The 20,775-nt window shown below is 41.4% G+C and overlaps 1 protein-coding gene across 5 annotated transcripts in view; it reads left to right on the plus strand.

Annotated features, from left to right (window-relative positions):
- Positions 1-20,775, plus strand: part of NUP214 (nucleoporin 214) — a 94,348-nt gene that overhangs the window by 33,017 nt on the left and 40,556 nt on the right. For all 5 annotated transcript variants that reach the window (XM_040632079.1, XM_040632081.1, XM_040632082.1 and 2 more), the window contains exons 22-24: positions 7,681-7,941; positions 8,877-9,038; positions 11,367-11,466. In XM_040632079.1, coding sequence (XP_040488013.1) covers positions 7,681-7,941; positions 8,877-9,038; positions 11,367-11,466 — 523 coding nt within the window. The remainder of the gene's footprint in view (positions 1-7,680; positions 7,942-8,876; positions 9,039-11,366; positions 11,467-20,775) is intronic.

Consider the following 20,775-nt stretch of genomic DNA (forward strand, 5'->3'; position numbering starts at 1 on the left):
TGTACAGAAAAGAACACAAAAATGTCCAGAACCTTGTCATTGCCAACTTCCTAGACTCCTCTTGTGCCCCCCAGACTTCCTGCTCCCAAGAGGTACCACTGTATGAACGTTAATGAAAGTATGCCTTTGCTTTTATTTGCTTGGTTTTTTCCTTTTGATATTTGTAATTTTTACTTGCTATTTTGAAAAATTTCAAAACTCCAGCTGCAAGAATAATACTGAGCACCCACTTACCCTTCACCCATATTTCCCAGTAGCGTTGGTCACAATTGCTTGATTTTTCTCCTCTCCACCACACGTGCTCACATTATTGTTATTATTTTTTTAATATATTTATTAAGTTTTTTATCTTAATTCCAGTATAGTTAACATACAGTGTTATATTAGTTGCAGGTGCACAATACAGTGAGTCAACAATTCTGTACATTTCTCAGTGCTCATCATGACAAGTGTCCTCTTTAACCCCTATCACCTCTTTCACCCAATTCTCCACCCACCTCCCCTCTGGTGACCAGCAGTTCATTCTCTATAGTTAAGAGTCTGTTTCTTAGTTTGCCCTCCTTTCTCCTTTTCTCCCCCTTTGTTGGTTTGTTTTGTTTCTTAAATTCTACATATGAGTGAAAACATATGGTATATGTCTTTCTCTGACTCCGTTTTTCGCTTAGCATTATATTTTCTAGGTGCATCCTTATTGTTGCAAATGACAAGATTTCATTCTCTTTTATGTCTGTACACACACCCACCCCACATCTTAATCCGTTCATCTATTGATGAACACTTGGGCTGCTTCCGTAATTGGGCTATTGTAAATAACGCCGCACTAAACACAGGGTGCATGTGTCCCTTTGAATTAGTGTTTTTCTTTGGGTAAATACCCAGTAGTGCAATTCCTGGATTGTAGGGTGGTTCTATTTTTTATTTTTTTGAGGAACCTCCATACTGTCTTCCAGAGTGGCTGCACCAGTTTGCATTCCCACCAACAGTGCATGAGGGCTCCTTTTCTCCACATCCTCACCAACACTTGTTTCTTGTGGTTTTGATTTTAGTCATTCTGACAGATGTGAGGTGGTATCTCATTGTAGTTTTGAATGCATTTTCCTTATAATGAGTGATGTTGAGCATCTGTCCGTGTGTCTATTGACCATCTGTATGTCTTTGGAGAAATGTCTGTTCTGCCCATTTTTAATTGGATTGTTTGGTTTTTGGTGTTGAATTGTGTAAGTTCTTTATGTATTTTGGATTCTGATCCTTTATGGGATATGCCATCTGCAAATATCTTCTCCCATTCAGTAGGTTGTCTTTTAGTTTTGCTGTGCAGAAGCTTTTAATTTTGATGTAGTCCCAATAGTTTATTTTGTCTCCCTTACCTCAAGAGACATATCTAGAAAGATGTTGCTACGGCCAATGTCAGAGAAATTGCTGCCTGTGCTCTCTTCTAGGATTTTTAGGGTTTCAGGTCTCACATGTAGGTCCTTAATCCATTTTGAGTTGATTTTTGTGTGTGGCGTAAGAAAGTGGTCCAGTTTCATTCTTTTGTATGTGGCCGTCCAGTTTTCCCAACACCATATGTTGAAGAGACTCTCTTTTTTCCATTGTGTATTCTTTCCTCCTTTGTCAAAGACTAATTGACCACGTAAGCATGGGTTTATTTCTGGGTTTTATATTCTGTTCCTTTGATCTTTGTGTCTATTTTAATGTGCCAGTACCATAGCATTTTGATTACTGTAGCTTTGTAACATAACTTGAAATCTGAAATTGTGATGCCTCCAGTTTTGTTTTTCTTTTTCAAGATTGCTTTCACTATTTTTGATCTTTTGTGGTTCCATACAAAGTTTAGGATTATTTGTTCTAGTTCTGTGAAAGATGCTGTTGGTGTTTTGATCGGGATTGCATTAAATGTGTAGATTGCTTTGGGTAATATAGACATCTTGACAATATTTGTTCTTCCAATCCATGAACTTGGAATGTCTTTCTTTTTTTCTTTTCTTTTTTTTTTTTTAAGATTTATTTTTTTATTTCAGAGAGAGAGTGTGCGTGCAAGGGGGGCGAGGGGCAGAGGGAAAAGGAGAGAGAGAATCCCAAGCAGGCTCACCGCTGAGCACAAAGCTCAGGATCCCAGGACCCTGAGATCATGACCTGAGCAGAAATCAAGAGTCAGACGCTTAACTGACTGAGCCACCCAGAAGCCCCTGTGTTTCCTTTTTTTTTTTTTTTTTTTTTTTTTTTTTTTTGTCGTCTTGAATTTCTTTCATCAGTTTTTTACAGTTTTCAGAGTACACATCTTTCTATTATTATTTTTGATGAACTATTTGAAAATAAGTTGCAGACAGGACTTGTTACTGCTAAGTATTCCAGCATGTGCCCTTCAAGAACAAGATGTTCTCTTACACAATAATACAATGATCAGATTTAAGAAATTTAACATTGACAGGGGCGCCTGGGTAGCGCAGTCATTAAGCGTCTGCCTTCGGCTCAGGGCGTGATCCCGGGGCTCTGGGATCGAGTCCCACATCGGGCTCCTCTGCTGGGAGCCTGCTTCTTCCTCTCCCACTCCCCTGCTGTGTTCCCTCTCTTGCTGGCTGTCTCTCTGTCACATAAATAAATAAAATCTCTAAAAAAAAAAAAAAGAAAGAAAGAAATTTAACATTGACAGAACACTGTTATCTTATATGCAGTCCATACTCACAATTTGCCAGCTGTCCCTCTTATGACCTTCATAGCACCTCTCTTAAAAATCAAGGATCCAGTCCAGGATTGGACATTGCGTTAAGTTGTCATTCTCTTCAGTCTCCTTAATTTTGCTTTTCTTGGCAGTTTTATTACCTGAGCAATGTCTCCTCAGACACTGTCACTTGGCGTCGCCTGTTTTTTGGGTTTTGCAGGCCGTGCATATCCACGCATTTATTCTCTGGATGGATTTTTCTCATTCCACATCAGGTTGGTGAGAGTAACCCATGCTGGCATGGGAAGCTGTGATTTGTTTTGTTACTGCATAGTGATTGGCTGTATAAATGTGCTACATTTGCTTATCCGTTCTCCTCTTAGTGGACATTTACTGTTTCCAGTTTGTGGCTGTGATAGAATAGAATGTTGTTCTGAACATCTTTGGGCACATGTGTACTCCTTATATTTGGTCACGTGGCCAGGAATGGAATTGTTGGCTCCTACTCTGTCCACACACCCAGCTTTAGTAGATTCTTCTATACGGTTTTCCACAGTGGTTGTACCAGCTTATTTTACTTATACCATCAACGTATGACTATCTCAGTTTTCTACATTTTTGCCAAGCCTAATATTGTCAGTCTTTTTCCTTTTAACTACTTTTGTGTAACCTGTGTATGTGTTACTAAGTATTTGGTTAGTAGTTGACTTCTGTGAAGTGCGTGATTGCATCTTTTGCTCATCAGTCTATTGGTTAATCTGTCTTACTGATTTATGAAAGTTTGTATTCATTCTGGATTCCAGCCCTTTGTTGGTTATATGGATTGTAGGTACTCACTTTTCGCTTTTTTCCCTCTTAATGATGTCTTTTGGCAAACAGAAGTGCTTCATTTTAAAATAGACTTACCAGGTTTCTCTTTTGCAGTTGGTACTTCCTATGTTCTCTTTAAGAAATCCTTCTCTAGTGCTGGGTAACAGGAGTATGCGTGCACTTTTTTATTGTCTGAAAATATTAATGGTTCCCCTTTCAAATTGAGATCTACCATCTACCTGGAGTTGATTTTCTTTTAAACAGCTGCATCGAGGTATAATTACATATTAGAAAATTCATCTTTTATAAGTGTAGAGTATGATGATTTTTATTAAACTTGCAGAATTGTGTAACCATCACCACATTCCAGTTTTAGAACACTCCTACCACTCAGGAAGTTTCTTCGTGCTTGTTTATAGTCATTCCCTCCTCTGCCCCCAGCAGCCACGGATCTGTTTTCTTTCTGTAGGGATCTGCCTTTTTTTGAAATTGCGTATAAATGAAATCATATGTAGTTTTTTTGTTTGGTTTCTTTCACTTAGTATGTTTTTGAGGTTCGCGCATGACGCATAACATACGTAAGTAGTTCATGCCTTTTAATTGCTGAGTAGTGGTCCATTGTATGGGTATACCACATTTTGCGTATACTGTCTGGAATTGACTTGTGCATAAGAAATAAAGTATGGCTCACGTGTTTTGTGTTTAGAGATCGGATTGTCCCGGTAATGTTTACTGAAGAGACTCCTTTGCTCCCCGCTTGTGGCCACCTTTGTTGTAAATCAGTTATCCTTATATGTAGGTCTCTTGGTGTCATACAGTGATTAGAAACCACTGCTACCACACTGCCTTAATTACCTTGTACTAAAATAAATCTCAGCACGGTTCTTTTTCTAGATTCTAAAGCTGTGCTGTCTTAATACAGTAGCCTGTTTAAATTAATAAAAACTAAATTAAGCTAAAATTTCAGTTATACAACCCTAGTAGCCACATTTCTAGTGCTCAGTAGGCACATGTGACTAGTGGCTACTGTAACAGGATAGTAGTAATTTCATTGTCACAGAAAGTTCTGCAGTCTAGGACAGTGGTTGGCAACCTTTTTCTTTAAGGGCTGGGTAGTAAATATTTTAGGCTCGCTGGTCTCATGGTTTCTGTTGTACCTAATTCAACTCTGCCCTTGTGATAGGAAAGCAGCTACAGACAGTATTCAAATGAGTGGGCATGTCAGTGTTTCAGTAAAACTCTATTTATAGAAACAGGTAGCTGTCCCATGGTTTTAGTTTGCTGACCCATGATCTAGAATATTTTGGCTCTTCCGGGTGCTTTGCATTTCCATATTAATATTGGAATTGTCTTTGTAAATTCTGTCCCCCTCAACCCTCGAAGAAAAGTTGCGATTTTTATTGGAATTGTATTAAATCTCTAGATCGACTTGAGGGAATTGGCATTTGTACCGTGTTAATCTTTTAGTTCCTAAACATGGTGTATTTTTATCTGTGTCTTTAATTTCTTTCAGTGTTTTCTTTGTAAAGAACATACACATCTTTTGTTAGATTTATTCCTATGAGTTTAATATTTTTGATGTTGCTGTAATGGTGGATTTTCTTCATTAAATTTCATTTTATGTTTTATTTTATGTTAGATGTGATAATAGAAATATATTGAATTTTTTGTGTGTTGACTTTGTATCCAGCAACCTAGCTAAACTCATTTATTCAAATAATGTACGTAGCTATTTCTTGAACTTTCTATGGGAACAGGTGTAGTCTCTTTAGGTACTAATACTTTTGTTTCTTCTTTTTTTGGTCCTTTATTTTTCTTACCTTATTTCACTTGCTAGGACCTCCAGTGCAGAGTCCGTTAAAGTGGTGAGTGGGCATCTGTAGTTCCCCATGAGATGGGAGGTTTGCTGTGTCTACTGAGATGATGATTTCTTTTTTTTTTTTCTGTTAACATGGCTTTCTGCCTTTTCTAACCTAAGTTAGGGTTTATGCAGAATAAGATTCTTTAGGTTTCAGTGGGGCCCCTTTTCTAATGCCAGGAAGGTAGCCGCATCCTTGATCCCAGCAGGGAGCGGGCATATCAGCTGTGAAGACAGAGCCATCAGGAGAGTGGGCAGGCCAGGCTCCTGGCCTCTGTGAGTGAGCATAGCCATTGCATCTCTCACGCAGTGGATCTCCCTCCATCCAAGGTCAGTGAATGGCATCAATAAAGATGAAGGAAGGAAACACGAGACCTCCTGGGTTCTATCAGACCTTGGGAGTTAACCATAGTTATGGCAGTCTCTATCCAGTTCTTGAAGGCGATGAATGGGAATTGTCTTTCGTTGCTGTTACCTCTCAGGAACTAAGATTTTAGAGAACTGTTTTAGAGCAGTATGGCCCTAAGAAAATGTGGGGTTTCTACTTATTTTCTGTGCGTTACAAGTCACCACAGATGTAGTGGCTTGAAGTACCACCTATTTATGCTCTCACAGTTGTGCGTGACAGGAGTCCAGGAGCAGTGTGGCTCCACTCTGTCCTCTGCTCCGGGCTCCCAGACTCAGGTCAAGATGTTGGCTGGGCCGAGCTCTTATCTGGAGGCTCTGGGGAAGAGGCCACCTCTAAGCTCATTCCCCTTGTTGGCAGAATTCAGCTCCTTGCAGCTGTCGGACTGAGGTCCGTGTTTCTTTGGCATGTGCTCCCAGGCCCTTCATATGCCTGCCAGCAAGAGCACGGTGAGGTCTTCTCGGGCCTCAGCTCTCTGACTTCCTCTTTTGCTTCCTCTCTCTGCCTTTAAGGGCTCACGAGATTTTACTTTGGGCCCACTTGAATAATTCAGGATATCCTTCCTATTTTAAGACCAACTGATTAGTAACCTTGATTATGTCTGCAACATCCCTTTGCCATGTGAGGAAACGTAACCATGGTGTGGCCCCAGGGGCAAAGGTCATGGGATCACCGTTCCTCCCAGCACAGGGTTTGGTAATATTGTTAAGAACATGGTCTTTCAAGTCAGATGCAGCTAGATTTGAATTCTGGTCCGCCACTTAGCAGCTTCAGGACCTTATGCAAATACTTAATCTTTCTAAGTATTAATTATAAAGTCTGATAATAGCAGTTTTTCGTTTATAGGATAATTGTGAGGATTAAATGGAATAATTTATGTAGATCCTTTGTATCGCATCTGGCACCAAATAAGTTCTCAGAAGATACGCACTGCAGTTTTACTAGCGGTGCTGGTGGTTATGGATGGAATTTCCAAGTAACCCTGCTGCCTATTTACTTGCATGAAAATACTCTGGCCCAGTGCTGTCCAGTAGAACTTTCAGTGATGAGAGATGTTCTGTATTTGTGCACTCCAGTATGATAGCCCCACGTGGCTGGTGAAGCTTGAAGACTTGCAGTTTTCATTTAATTACTTCTAATTATTTTTAACTTAAATAGTCACATATGGCTAATGACCGCCAAGCTGAACAGTGCCGCAGCCCCAGCAGGTAGCATGGGTTTTCAGTTGCATTTGGTGAGTGCGACAAATAAAATCTTGCAGAGTGATGTGCCTGTCAGGCAACCAAGTCAGTTAATAGTAGCAGTGCTTTTAAGTAACTTTAGAAAGGGCTAGGTCTTGGTTTGGTTTGTGTTTTTTCTAGTATACACGTAGTCCTATGTATTCCAAACTAGTGTGAGGCCTTACTTCATCATTTATAGAAGCGGAAAAAAGAGGGAAAGTCAGAATTAGTTTCAGTCAGGAATTTTTTTTTTTTAACCTGATTGATTTAAAAGAATCATTTGAGGGTTGGGGATGTTGGAGGCGTGGAGACTGAGGACATTCGGTCTTCCCCAGTTCGTGTGACCTGTTCTTAGAAGTTTGTCGTTGGCGAGAGGCTCTTCTGTGCAAGCTTGTCTGGTACTTTCCAGGTTTGTTGGTATTCTGTCTGTGAGAACTTGTGGCTGCAGCTCTAGGTCTCCTGCACAGCAAGCATTCTGTCTCTCACTTCAGATTTTGTTTGACAGTCAGAATGTTCCTGTCCTACACCGCTCGGTTTCTCAAAGCTTCCTTGGAGCAGGGCCGGCAAACCGTGTATGTTCACCTTCCACGACAGCTTCTTCCACTTAAAAGAAGTTGTAATTCAAGTGTTTCTAAACTGGGTATTTCTGTATCGACAGTGAAAATGACACAGCTTGCAGACTTACTCGAATCGTCTAACTTGTGTTTTGTTTTGGGCTTGGTAGCCAGCCTGTCCCGGTCAGCCTTCCTATCTCAGAGATACTATGAAGACTTGGATGAAGCCAGCTCCACGTCGTCCGTCTCCCAGTCTTTGGAGAGCGAAGACACGCGGGCGTCCTGTAAAGACGATGACACGGTGGCGCAGGTCCCACGGCACGCGCCTGTGGTGCGCACCCCTTCCATCCAGCCCGGTGTCTTGCCGCAGGCAACGCCTTTCGCTAAATCTCACCTGATTCATGGTTCACCTGGCGTGATGGGAACGTCCAGTAAGTGCACTGCGGGCTCCCTGTTAGGTCTGTGTCTGCTGGAGGAGCCGTACGTGGCTGTTATACTGTCACACCACTAAGTCCAGCCCCTCTCTGCTAATAGTCCAGAAATTAGAAGCTGAATTCTAAACATCTGAAAGAGGCAGGAAGAAGGGGCCCTGCAGGGCTCACACTGGCCCAGTTCTTCTGCTGAGTCAAGCTGGTATTTCTAAAATACCAGTGTGGGGCACCGGGCTGGCTCAGTCGGAGAGGCATGCGACTCTTGATCTTAGGGTCATGAGTTCGAGCCCCACGTTGGGTAGAGAGATTACATACATACATTAAAACAAACAAAAAACAACAACAAAAACACACACACAAATGGGGTTTTCATGAGTAAGAGGAGGAGGCTGTTTGCCTCGCTCTAAAGCAACATCCACACTCATGCCTTTCAAATCCTAAATCATTTCAGCTCGTTCCTTGTAGCCATATGCTGCCCCGGAACTTGCCGGCTGCCACGCTTGGTGTCAGTATTGGCTCTCAGAGGTGACCGGTATCGGGCTGTCACACCTCCAGTTCAGTGTCAGGACTTCACATTGAAGGGACTTCTAACAGAGAACAAACACCCATGGGGCGGCGCTCGAATGGAGAGATCTTACGAGAAGAGAGCAGGGAGTTGACCTGCGTTGGCGTGAAAGTTCTAATCTCAGTCCGTATCAGAGAAAATGCTTGTGTCAAGGATTTAGCTAATAGAAGTGGGCAGGCACATCGCATGTGGCATCTTTGAAAGAAGTGCCAGCCTGTGAGTTTACTGGTACTTTTCCGTGTGCGTGCTTAAGCATTTTTAACCTTAGCGTTTTCCCTGCAACTTCACAGTGGAGGACTTGCCACTTTTCACTTTTGTGTATTCCTCTTCTCTGACCAACTGTCTCACTTAGTGTTTCTTTTTCCTTCAGTGTCGACGTCTGCTAGCAAAATCATTCCTCAAGGGGCTGATAGCACAATGCTTGCCACAAAAACCGTGAAACATGGTGCCCCCGGTCCTTCCCACAGCCTCTCGGCCCCCCAGGCAGCCGCCGCTGCAGCACTGAGACGTCAGATGGCCAGCCAGGCCCCAGGTAGACACGGTCGTGAGCCGCGGCCACTGCAGGCCAGCACAGCAGGTCCCAGGAGGCAGCTGGCTCTCTTTGCTGCCCTTGAGAAGAGAGGACTGATGGGACAGTCCTCCCACCACTTTGGGGAGCGGGTCCCAAGAAGGCAGAGACTAGAGCTGAAGCTTTTTCAGTTCAAGGGGAGGTATTAGACCCGCCTCATCCAGTCGAGGGGGAAATCAGTGGTTTTGGGATGAGGTGGTTGATCCCTACTTTTGAATCATGTCTGCTTTGAGCCCCAAATTAATCTTTGCTGTTAGATCACTTGATAACATTAGAATTGTCTCTCGGTGTCTTAAGGATCCCAGCCACCCTGGGAGGTGGGTATTAGTGTGCCCATTTTGCTTTCGAGTAATGTCAGGTTCGGGGAGAGTGAAGGTGACCCAGCCAATAAGCCGCAGAACCCGGCCTCCAGCCCTGTGCTCTTTCTGTTTCAGCACACTGTTTTCTTAGGTTGCCAGTGTAGCCTTTACAGATGGAGACTCTGATGAGCTCGTCATCGTCAGCACTTGCATTTGTCAATGCCTTGTGGTTATCCAGAACTTCCTGTGTTAGGATTTCTAGCTAGTTGGCCTCAAGGGCTTCAGTTGTCACTAGTAATCAGTTTGTACAAGCCAGTGGTTCTCAAGTGGAGGCTATTTTGCACCCCACACTCCTTCCTAGCAGTTGGCAGTGCTGCTGGCATCTGGTGGGTAGAGGTCAGGAATGCTGCAAAAAATCTTCAAATGCACAGGACACCCCCACAAGAAAGGATTATCCGGGCCGAAAATATCAGTAGTGCCAAAGTCGAGAAACTCTGCTAGAAAGCAAATATTTTTGTTTTAGTTGAATAAAATAATTTTTTAGTTTTATCATTGCTCAGAACACATATCACTTTGGACAGTTCTTTTTAAAAGACTAAAGAGACAGTGGTTTGATTTAGACAAAAAAAGATTACCGTTACTATAAAAGCATTCTTAAGAAAAGTTCAAATATTAAAACCCTTATTAAAGCATCTGAAATAGCTATGAAACAGCACAAACAAGATAACTTTTTAAGGTACCTTTGATGGGGCACCTGGGTGGCCCGGTCGGTTGAGTGGCTGCCTTCAGTTCAGGTCATGATCCCGGGGTCTTGGGATTGAGCCCCACATCAGGCTCCCTGCTCAGCAGGGAGTCTGCTTCTCCCTCTGCCTTTGCTGCTCCCCCTGGTTCTGCTCTCTTGCTCATGTTCTCTCTCTCAAATAAATAAAATCTTAAAAAAAAAAAAGAGGTACCTTTGAGCCTTCTGAAAAAATAGAAGTCTTGGAGGAAGCAGGATCTTGGCATTGTGCTGAATAGGCCCCAAATCAAGCTGATGGAGTCGATTATAAACGGAAAATCTGCCAGGGTGTAGGATTATTCCACTCAGCAGGAGGTGGTGTGATCTCTGTTATCATTTTGGAAGCAAAAAAATCTCTAAGGTGTAGGCACCTTTGAACGTGAAAGATGCAGTGTGTGCAGCCATAGGCAAGACGAGCCTGCTCGCTTCTCTGAAGGAGGGAGTGAGTGAGCTGTCGCACCCCCCGCCCCCCCTTGGCCACCATGTTCAGCGGTGCCAAAAAACTGATCCAAGAGCTTTGCTCATACTTTCTTGGTAGTTAATTATAAAATGTCATTAAGTGTTTTGGAGCGCAGTTTGAAATGACAGGACTAAAAAAGACCCGCGAGCTGACACACCTAAGATAGATGAGGTGTCACGCCCACCCCTGTTGCCGTTCCTTAATTCAGGCCTCTTGTCCAGGCTCCATTTTCCACCTTATTCATGTGCCTGTCTCGCTAAGCCGTGAGCTCCTTTAGAGAAGAAACCGTATTTTGGACATTTTTTTTGTATTCCCAGCACCTAACAGAATCTGGCAATAATAAGCCGCCCGTGTGAAAGAATGGTTGGATGGATGGATGGATGGATGGATGGATGGCAGAAATCCTTAATCTGAACGCTGCTCATCCTCTAGCTCTTTCTGCCCTTTTCCAGGATGAGCCAACAGTGTTGCAGGTAGCTCAGCTCTGCTCTATAAAAGCTGGCCAGGGAATTCTTTTTTCCTAAACTAGAACACTTGATTAAATTGCACAAAACCTCATCCCATAATGTTTATGAATGGAGTAGGCCAGCTCTCCCATTGAACACAGAGCTGCAGAACTGCCCAGAGTAGATTTCCTTTATATAATAAGATTACATTTTGCTTGAATTTGTTGTCCTGGTTATTCATTTGTGTATGGCGGGAATTTGTGACCCTTTACTGAAATTAATACGCCTCTCTCTTCTCTGTTTAAATAGCTGTAAGTACTTTAACTGAATCAACTCTGAAGAATGTCCCTCAAGTGGTAAATGTGCAGGAACTGAAGAATAATCCCGCGGCCACCTCTGCAGCGATGGGGTATGTTGCTACTTGGAGTGTGCTTCAGCCAATGAGTTCTTCTGTAGTAGCTGTGGACTGCCTGCAGGGGGCAGGACTGCTGCAGTCTTGCTGTTTCTGGCCGAGCCTTAGGTTCTCTTAGGTTAGATCTCTTTATCCACCGCACCCTGTCCCGGGCACAGTTGAGGGGCATTTCTTCACTTTGAACATAGGGATGATGAGGACCAGTGTCGTTCAGGGAGTTGGTGTCTGGTGATTAGTCCCGCGGCAGGAAGAGCAGCCACGGGACCTGTGTTTTTTTCCACATCATGCCTGCTCTCTGCCACCCCACAGAGCAGGTCTGCTCACTGCCCTATTTTGGCCTTATCAAGTGGCCCTGCTTCACTAGTCCACCGGCCTTCTCTTTATTGCTCGTTGGTCCGTTTATCAACACTGCCTGTTCCAGGAATTTCTTAGTTATCTCAGGGCTATCCTAACGGCCAAAAACAAGCCTACCCACTTTCCTATCTTGTAGTGACCTTGAAGCTTTGGTATGCTGTTTATACCAAGATGGCATTTGTGGTTGTTGTGAACTTCCAAGGCAAAGAACTGTGCATTAGAGTTTGGGAATTGTAGCCAGANNNCTAGTGTAGGGAAGGCAAAGAAAAGCCACCAAAAGGCAGAATATTACATAAGACAGGAAAATCCAGCTTAATGGTGAAAGCAATATGGTCTGGTATTTCTGAGATACTTTAGCCATTAACCATGGAGAAGAAGCACCTCTTGGTGATTTCACTTAGCCTTTTCTTTTTTTTTTTTTTAATATATTTTTTATTTGAGAGAGGGAGTGAGAGACCACACAAGTTGAGGGAGGGCCAAAGGAGAGGGAGAAGCAGACTTCCCGCTGAGCAGGGAGCCCGACATGGGGCTCGATCCCAGGACCCTGGGATCATGACCTGAGCCAAAGGCAGATGCTCAACCAACTGAGTCATCCAGGTGCCCCCACTTAGCCTTTTCTTAAATTCTGTTTCCCTCAACTGGTTCGTCTGAACAGATCTCTGATCAGGACTTTGTCAGAGGAACAGATCTAAGTTTGCCCTTTTCTCTGACCTAAGAAAAATAGACACAAAAAACGAAGAGGAGTCTTGAAGAAACCTTCTCTCCCTTCCCTACGGATTTGGACTCCAGTCCAGTTATTGAATTTGTATGCCCAGCGTGGTGCCTGGAATGTAGTTCATTTTTAGTAACCGTGTGTCGAGTAATGCGTTAATGCTGAGCGTAACTGATAAACGCAGATTGGCGTTTACTGCCTCTTCCAGTAAGAAAGCTAGAGAGAGAAATGCATTCATTATGAAACTGCTTTCAGATTCTGGTAAGCGGTAGTTTCCTTAAGTGTATGTTAAGTAGTTAACTTTGTGTTTAACTTTTTGTGATTAGTATCGTACGGAAGACTTGTCGTAAGATGAGCTTACATATTTCTGTCATTGGCGTATCTTATGTTCATCGGCTTCATCCATTACATTCATTGATGAGCCACCCTGTTTTACGGAAGAGGGTTGATCTAGTGTGAACCCACAGCTACTCAGTCACTTTGGCGTCTGCGGCTTCTTACCAGGCATCTGCTCTGAGTGTGATCCTGCCCTGGGTATTAGGGATGCAGTCATGAAGAAGACTCACCAAGTCCCCGCTTTCACAGCACTTATGTTTTAGGAAGACAGCCACTAAACTGGCAATTATACAAGCAGTTATTTGGTTTCAGTACTGTAAGTCCGATGAAGAAGTGTGGGCGTATAACGAGCCAGTCTGCTTGAGTCTGGGCTGACGAGGAGGTTGGTTAAGGGAAAGATACTTTAGCTGAAAGTGACCAGAAGTTGCCCGTGGAGAGAAGAGTGTCCTGGACAGAAGATGCAGAATATCTGGAAGCCCACACCTGGGACAGAGCAGAGCACGTTTGAGGCAGAGTCGAGAGAAGGCCAGTATGGCTAGAGACCTTGGCAGGAGGTGGAGTGTGAAGAGGGAGGCCAAATGATGTGGGGTTGCTGGTTTCTTTGGTTGTTACCAAAACACACCAGACACATCGTTTCTTTCTTTTTTTTTTTTTTAAGATTTTATTTAAGAGAGAGAAAGCATGAGAGGGGGGAGGGTCAGAGGGAGAGGCAGACTCCCTGCTGAGCAGAGAGCCCGATGTAGGACTTGATCCTGGGACTCCAGGATCATGAGCTGAAGACAGACGCTTAACCGACTGAGCCACGCAGGTGCCCAGACACATCATTTCTTTCAGGAATTTTGGTGTTCATTTATTTATTATTTCAACAAATGCATAATTAAATACTTTTTAAAAAATTAATCAGTTTATTTTAGAGAGAGCACGTGAGCGGGGACGGGCAAAAGGAGAGGGAGGGAGAGAGAAAAGCAGACTCTGCACTGAGCGTGGAGCCTGATGCAGGGCTTGATTCCACGACCCCAAGATCATGACCCAAGCCAAAATCAAGAGTCAGACGCCCAACTGACTGAGCCACCCAGGCGCCCCTTAATTAAATACTTAATACACTGTTCTAGGTGCTAGGGATAAAACAGTTAACAAAACAGACAAAAAAAACCAACCAACCAACCCTGCCCTAGTCATGGAAAGACAAAAAGTGAAATGAATAAGTCAAATATGCAGTGTTTAAGATGGTGACAGGTGTGATGGAAGAAATCGACGTAGGCAGTGGATTTAAGGACTGTTATCTGGGTGTGGGCTACAATTTTAAAGAGGGTGGCCAAAGAAGGTGCTTCTCCTCCCTGGTTAATGACTAAAGTATCTCAGAAGCACCAGACCATATTGCTTTCACCATTAAGCTGGATCTTCCTGTCTTACATAAAATTCTGCCTTCCAGTGGCTTTTGATACTTGACATTTGAGTAAAGACCGAAAGTTCAGAGAGCAGGCAGGTCTCATGAGTATCCTAAAGAAAGCCCTAAGCACAGGGCCTGTAGCAGGAGCGTGTCTGGCAAGTTTGGGAAGGCTAGGAGGCTGCTGGTGGCTGGAGCAGGAGGGAGGGCGCCTGGAGCCAAGGTCGGAGCGGGGGCAGGGGCGGAGTTCTGTGTCCTCTAACGTCTAGTGAGCCTTGGTCAGGACCTGGCTGTGGACTGTTGGATGCTTTGGGGCAATTGTATGACCTGATCTGATTTGTTTTGTTTTTTAACCTTACCAAATTTTTTAAAATTGAGGCGTCATTTATATGTAGTAAAATTCACCTTCGTTTAGTGTAAAATTCTGTGAGCTCTGATAAACAGCAAAAGTTGTGATGACCTATGGTTTTAGCAGGAAGCTTCTGGTCCTTATATTGAGAAAGGAGTAGAGTAAGGAATGGTAGAAACAGAATCGTTGTGGTGGAATATATACATAACAAAATTTACTGTTTACCAATTTATCATTTTAACCATTTTGAACTGTAGAATTTTAGTGACATTAAGTCATTTACCATGTTGTGTAAGCCTCACCACTATTTATTTCCAGAACTTTCATTATCCCAGACAGAACCTGTGCCATTAAATAACTGTCCACTCCCCCCTCTCCGCAGTCACTGGTAACCTTTATCCTATTTTCTGTCTCTAAGAATTTGCCTATTCTGGGTACCTCATATAAGTGGAATCATACAATATTGGTCCTTTTGTGTCTGGCTTATTTCGTTTGAATTTTTAAGATTCATTCAAGTTGTAGCATGTGTCAGAATTTCCGTCCTTTTATGGCTGATTAATATTCCATTGTATGGATATACTCTATCCATTCATCTGTTGATGGACACGTGGGTTTCCCCCTCTTAGCTATTGTGAATAATGTAGACATTGTGTACTGTCCTTGCGTGGTATACAAGTGTCTGTTTGAGTCCCTGCTTTCAAGTATTTTGGGTAATGTTTTAGAAGCAAAATTGCTAGGGGCACCTGGCTGGCTCAGTTGGTTGGACATCTGACTCTTGATTTCAGCTCAGGTCATGATCTCAGGGTCGTGGGATTGAGTCCCTCTCCCTCTGCTCTTTTCCTCCTGCTCATGTGTGCTTGTGTGTGCACACGCGCTCTCTCTCTCTCTCTCTCAAATAAATAAAATCTTTAAAAAAAAAAAAAAGTAGAATTGCTAGATCAAATTGTTAATTCAGTATTTAGCTTTTTAGGCTAAACATAGTTCAAACTATTTTCCAAAGCAGCTACACCCTTTTACATTCCCAACAGCAATGAGAGTTCCATTTTCTCTATATCCTCACCAACACTTGTACTATCCATGTTTTTGATTATAGTCCTCCTAGTTGGCTGTTAAGTGGTATCTCCTGTGGTTTTAATATGCATTTCCTAATGGCTAATGATGTTGGGCGTCCATTTGTGCTTACTGGCCATTTGTGTCTTCTTTGGAGAAATGTCCCTTTAGATCTTTTGCCCATTTTTTAAATGGATCGTTTGTCTCCCATTCCTCAGATGGTTCTTCACTTTCTTGATAGTGTCCTTTGAATCACAAAAGTTTTAATGTTAATGAAGTTCAGCTTATTTATGTATGTATGTATATATGTGTGTTTGTATGTATGTATTTTGCCTGTGCTTTGGATGTCATATTTAAGAAACCATTGCCTAATCAAAGGTCATAAAGATTTACATCTATGTTTTCTTCTAAATCTTTTAGTTTTAGCTCTTATATTTAGGTCTTTGATCCATTTTGACTTAATTATTGTAAATAGTGTCACATTGTGGTCCAACTTCATTCTTTGGCCAGTGGATATCCAGTTGTCCCAGGACCATTTGTCAAAAAGACTCTATTTCCCCCATTAAGTTGTCTTGATAGCCTCGTCACATTGATTGGTTTTTGATTGCAAACCAATCTTTGATAACAATGCATTGCCCTTGTATATGGTTGGATTCCATTTGCTAAAATTCTGTTTGCATATGTCTTAATGAAGGATATTATTGTGTAGATTTTCTTGTGATGTCTTTGTTCAATTTTGGTATCAGAACAATGCTGGCCTTGTAGGGTGAGTTGGGAAGTATTCTTTCCTCTTCAATTTCCTGGAAGAGTTTATGTAGATTTGTTATTATTTCATCCTTAAATGTTTGGTAGAAGTCACTAGTAGAGCTATCTGGTCTTAATATTTTCAGTTTTTTTAATAGCTGTAGGACTCTTCAGCTTACCTACTTCTTTTTGAGTGAACTTTGGTAGTTGGTCTTTCAGGAAATTTGTCCATTTTATTTGAGTTGTTGAATCTGTTGGCGTTAAGTTTTTCATAACAGTCCCATATTAGTAGCCTCTCAATGTGTTTAGAATTCATAGTGATTTCACTTCCATCTTTCCTGTTAGTGGTAATTTATATCTTTTTTTTTTTTTTCTCCTCCTTATCAGTGTGGCTAAAGGTTTATCAATTTTATTCATCTCAAGGAACCAACTTTTGGTTTCACTGATTTTTTTTCCATTATTTATCTACTTTATCTTTTTTTTTTTTTTTCATTTTTCTGTTTGCTTTGGGTTTCATTTGCTCTTCTTTTTCTAGTTTTTTAAGGTGGAAACTAAGGTCATTGATCTATGACCATTCTTTTCTAACACAGGCATTTGGTGCTATACCCTTCTAGCTTAGATCCACTCTGGTTACATCCCACAGATTTTGAATATGTTACGTTTTCATTTTCATTCAGTTCAAAATACTTTTGAATTTATCCTTTGGGTTTTTAAAAAATATATGTATACGTATGGATTATTTAAAAGTGTGTTATTTAGTTTCTAAATAATTGGATGTTTTCTAGATATCTTTTTGTTATTTCTAACTTAATTCCATTGTGAGCAGAGAATATGTTTTGTATGACTCGAAGTCTTTCGATTTATTGGGACTTCTTTCATGACTGAAAAAAAAAGAAAGAAAATCAATCAATGTAATACATCATGTTAACAGAATAAAGAGAAAAAAAAGAACTGAGATCAGGAAGGTTTTTCTTAAAGGGCCATACAGTAAGTATTTCAGGCTTGCAGGACATGTGGTCTGTGTCTCAACTACTCATCTTGGCCACTGTAGTCTGCATGCAGCCATAGACAACACGTAAATGAATAGACGTGGCTGTTAACAATAAAACTTTAGATATAAAAACAGGCAGTTGGTCATTGTTCTGTAGTTGGCCAACTTCTGAGCTAGAATATCCGTCATTTTGGTAAATGTCCTCTGTGCACTTCAAAAGAACACATACTCTGTTCTTGTTGTTTGGAGTGTTCTATAAATGTCAATTAAGTTAAGATGGTTGATAGTGTTATTCAAGTGTTCTATATTCTCAATGATTTTATCTACTTATTCTGTCAGTTCCTGAAAGTGGTGTTGAGATTTTCAACTATGGTTGTGGATTTGCTTATTTACCTAACAGTGCTATCAGTTTTTGTGTCCTGTTGAAGTTAGTTATTGGTTGCATAAACGTTTAGGATTCTTACATTCTTTTGATGAAATGACCCAGTTATCATTATAAAAATGACCCTCTTTATCCCTGGTAAGATTAATTGCTCTGAAATCTACTTTCTCATACATTAATGTAGCCAATCCAGCTTTCTTTGTTTGGTGCTAGTATGGTATATCTTTTTCCCATCCTTTTATTTTGAATCTATTTTGTGCCTTTATATTTAAAATGTATTTCTTATAGACAGCATATAGTTGGGTCTTTGCTTTTTATCCAGTCTGACAATCTGTGACTTTTTATCGGAGTACTTAATCCATTTATATTTAATGTGATTTTATGATGTTGGTTTTAATCTATCATATTGCTGTTTGGTTTCTGTTTGTTTCATCTGTTCTTTGTTCCATTTTTCCTCTTTTTCTGCAACTTCTTTGGGGTTAAGTATTTTTTATGATTCTATCTTTTTTGTTGTCTTATGAGCTCTAACACTGTGTGTTATTTATATGGTTGCATGAGGGTTTGCAGTATACATCTTTAACTTACCCCAGTTTGTCTCCGAGTGACATTGTACCCCATGTCGGGGGTTGGGGGGGCACTCAGTGGGGAGTCTGCTTCTCCCTTCTGTCCCTCCCCACTGCTCATGCAGTCTTGCTCTTTCTCTCTCTCTCAAATAAATAAAATCTTTTTTAAAAATACTGTGTAAGAATCTTACAGCAGTATTCTTCTATTTCTGCCCTCCCCACCTTTGTGCTGTCATCATTGTACGTTTTTACTTCCACCTGTGTTATCAGTTCCATAATACGTCGTTATAAATAGTTGATTATCTCTTAAATAAGAAAAACCTCTTTTGCTTACCCAGATGGTTTTATCATTTCTAGTGCCCTTCATTTCTTTGTTTAGCCCCATGTCTCTGTCTGCTATGGTTTCCCTTCTGCTTGAAGGCCTTCCTCTAACATTTCTTCAGGTGTAGATATGAATTCTTGCAGCTTTCATGTGTTTGCCAAAGTCTTTATATCGCTTTTGTTTTTAAAGGATATTTTCACCAAGAATTCTAGGTTGACAGTTTTTTCTTTCACTGACTTAAAGTTGTTGACCCACTTTAACTTTGGTAACAACCATAACCTTAAAAAAAACTTTGATCCTTATGTTTACTGATTATATAAGTGTTCGTTGTAGACATTATAAAAAGCAGATAGTTAAAAAGAACAAAATTAAAATCACCTTTATTCCCATCACAAAGGTTCAGTCACTGCGTATTATTCATCTTTATTCTCTGAAAATTTAGTTTTTTAAAGTGAAGTTTGAATACATACTGCTTTGTAACCTCCTCTTTCAGCTTAATCATGAAACATTATTAATTGTGAACATCTTCCATGTTCTTATGGATTCTTAACAGAATCCCGTTTTTATAGGCCTTTCTCAGAACTCTAAAGCAGTTCCAACTTTACATTATTTAAGTCATTTGGCACCTGGACATTCATGCAAGAACCGCAGTCTGGGTTAGAAGACTTTTAATGATATTTTGGAAAATATTTTGAATCTTCAAGGACATAAAATTTACCGATAGGGAACAGTGGTTGGTAGTTACTGTCTCCACTGACAGACATGAGAAACTCCTAAAAATGAACTGATAGCTTTTTTTTCTCCACTAACTGACATTGGGGATGCTCCTCTTGGGTTGTTACCAACGATGCTGGGATAAATAATTGGACACATTGATCATTTTTCATGCTTGCAGCTAGCTGTATCTGTAGGATAAACTCTCCGGTGCAGGACTGTGGAGGCCACGGAGGCGCCTGTGTACTTGTGGACATACATGGATGTAATTATGACAGCTGTCGCCACATTTACTCTGTAGAGGTGGTATCATTTATCTTCCCACAAGCCGTGTATGACCACAAGCTTGCCCGTCTCTTTGCCCAGAGTGTCATATTTGTTATCAGACTTCAGGGTGACTGTCCATCTGGTAGGTGAGAAAATGGACTGATAGCTTTTGTTTTCTGTATCTTCTATCATCTGCTTTCCTTTTCTCTCCTGATCTTTGTTTTGTCTGTTTCTTCGGTTGCTCTTGAGATGTTGTCCTTTCTCCTCACTTGCCTTACCTTTCTTTAAACGATTACCAAAGAATTCCTAGTTCATTAGTTAAGTTTTGAGTAGCTTTCACAGTTTAGATCTGCTGTGTCATCAATGAATATATAACGGATACTCATGGTAATGATGCAGAATTACCAAAATAAAGCATAACCAGGGCTCTTGTTTTTTAAGCCCTTTAAAATGTTGAAATAGAGGCATCTGGCTGCCTCAGTTGATAGAGCGTGCGACCCTTGATCATGGAGTCGTGAGTTTGAGCCCCATGTTGGGCATGGAGCTTACTTAAAAAGAAAATGTTGAAGTAGGTGAAAGGATGAGTAGTTGGCCCCTTTCACAACAACGGTATATTTACCTTGTTAAAGTTCATAGGGCCTACGTGACATTTTCTTGCTCCACGGTCTTAACAATTCAGTTTTATAATCGTGTGTAGAATGCACACCCGACAACATGGGCACATCAGCCCACATCTAGGGATAGGTTAGGGGTGGTTGTTACTTAATTTTTATCAGAGTGGTCTGGGACTGGGAGCCAGAGGATTTGCATTCCGTTGAAAGTGTTTTTCTCCAGAAACCAAATTGGACCATTCTCCGTGACCTGCACGACCCCATTACTCATTTCTAAAGCAGCGCTTAAGTGTCGCCAATAGTGTAATGTCATCTGTGAACGCCTGCAGTCGGTGTCTCTTTGGAGCTCTGGTGCGCTGCCAGTTTCTGCTCGCAGTGCTCTGACTTGTGTTTTCAGGTGTGGAACAGAGCATATCAGATGAAGTTCTGATCGTCCCTCTCAGGCCTGTACTGCTAGAAAGTAGAATTCAGTCATCCTTTCTTGTCTGTTGCTCTCTGGGATCACGGCCGATCCCATCTAGTCC

Source organism: Ursus maritimus, unplaced genomic scaffold (genome assembly GCF_017311325.1).
Source record: "Ursus maritimus isolate PB19 unplaced genomic scaffold, ASM1731132v1 scaffold_17, whole genome shotgun sequence".
Taxonomy (NCBI): domain Eukaryota; kingdom Metazoa; phylum Chordata; class Mammalia; order Carnivora; family Ursidae; genus Ursus; species Ursus maritimus.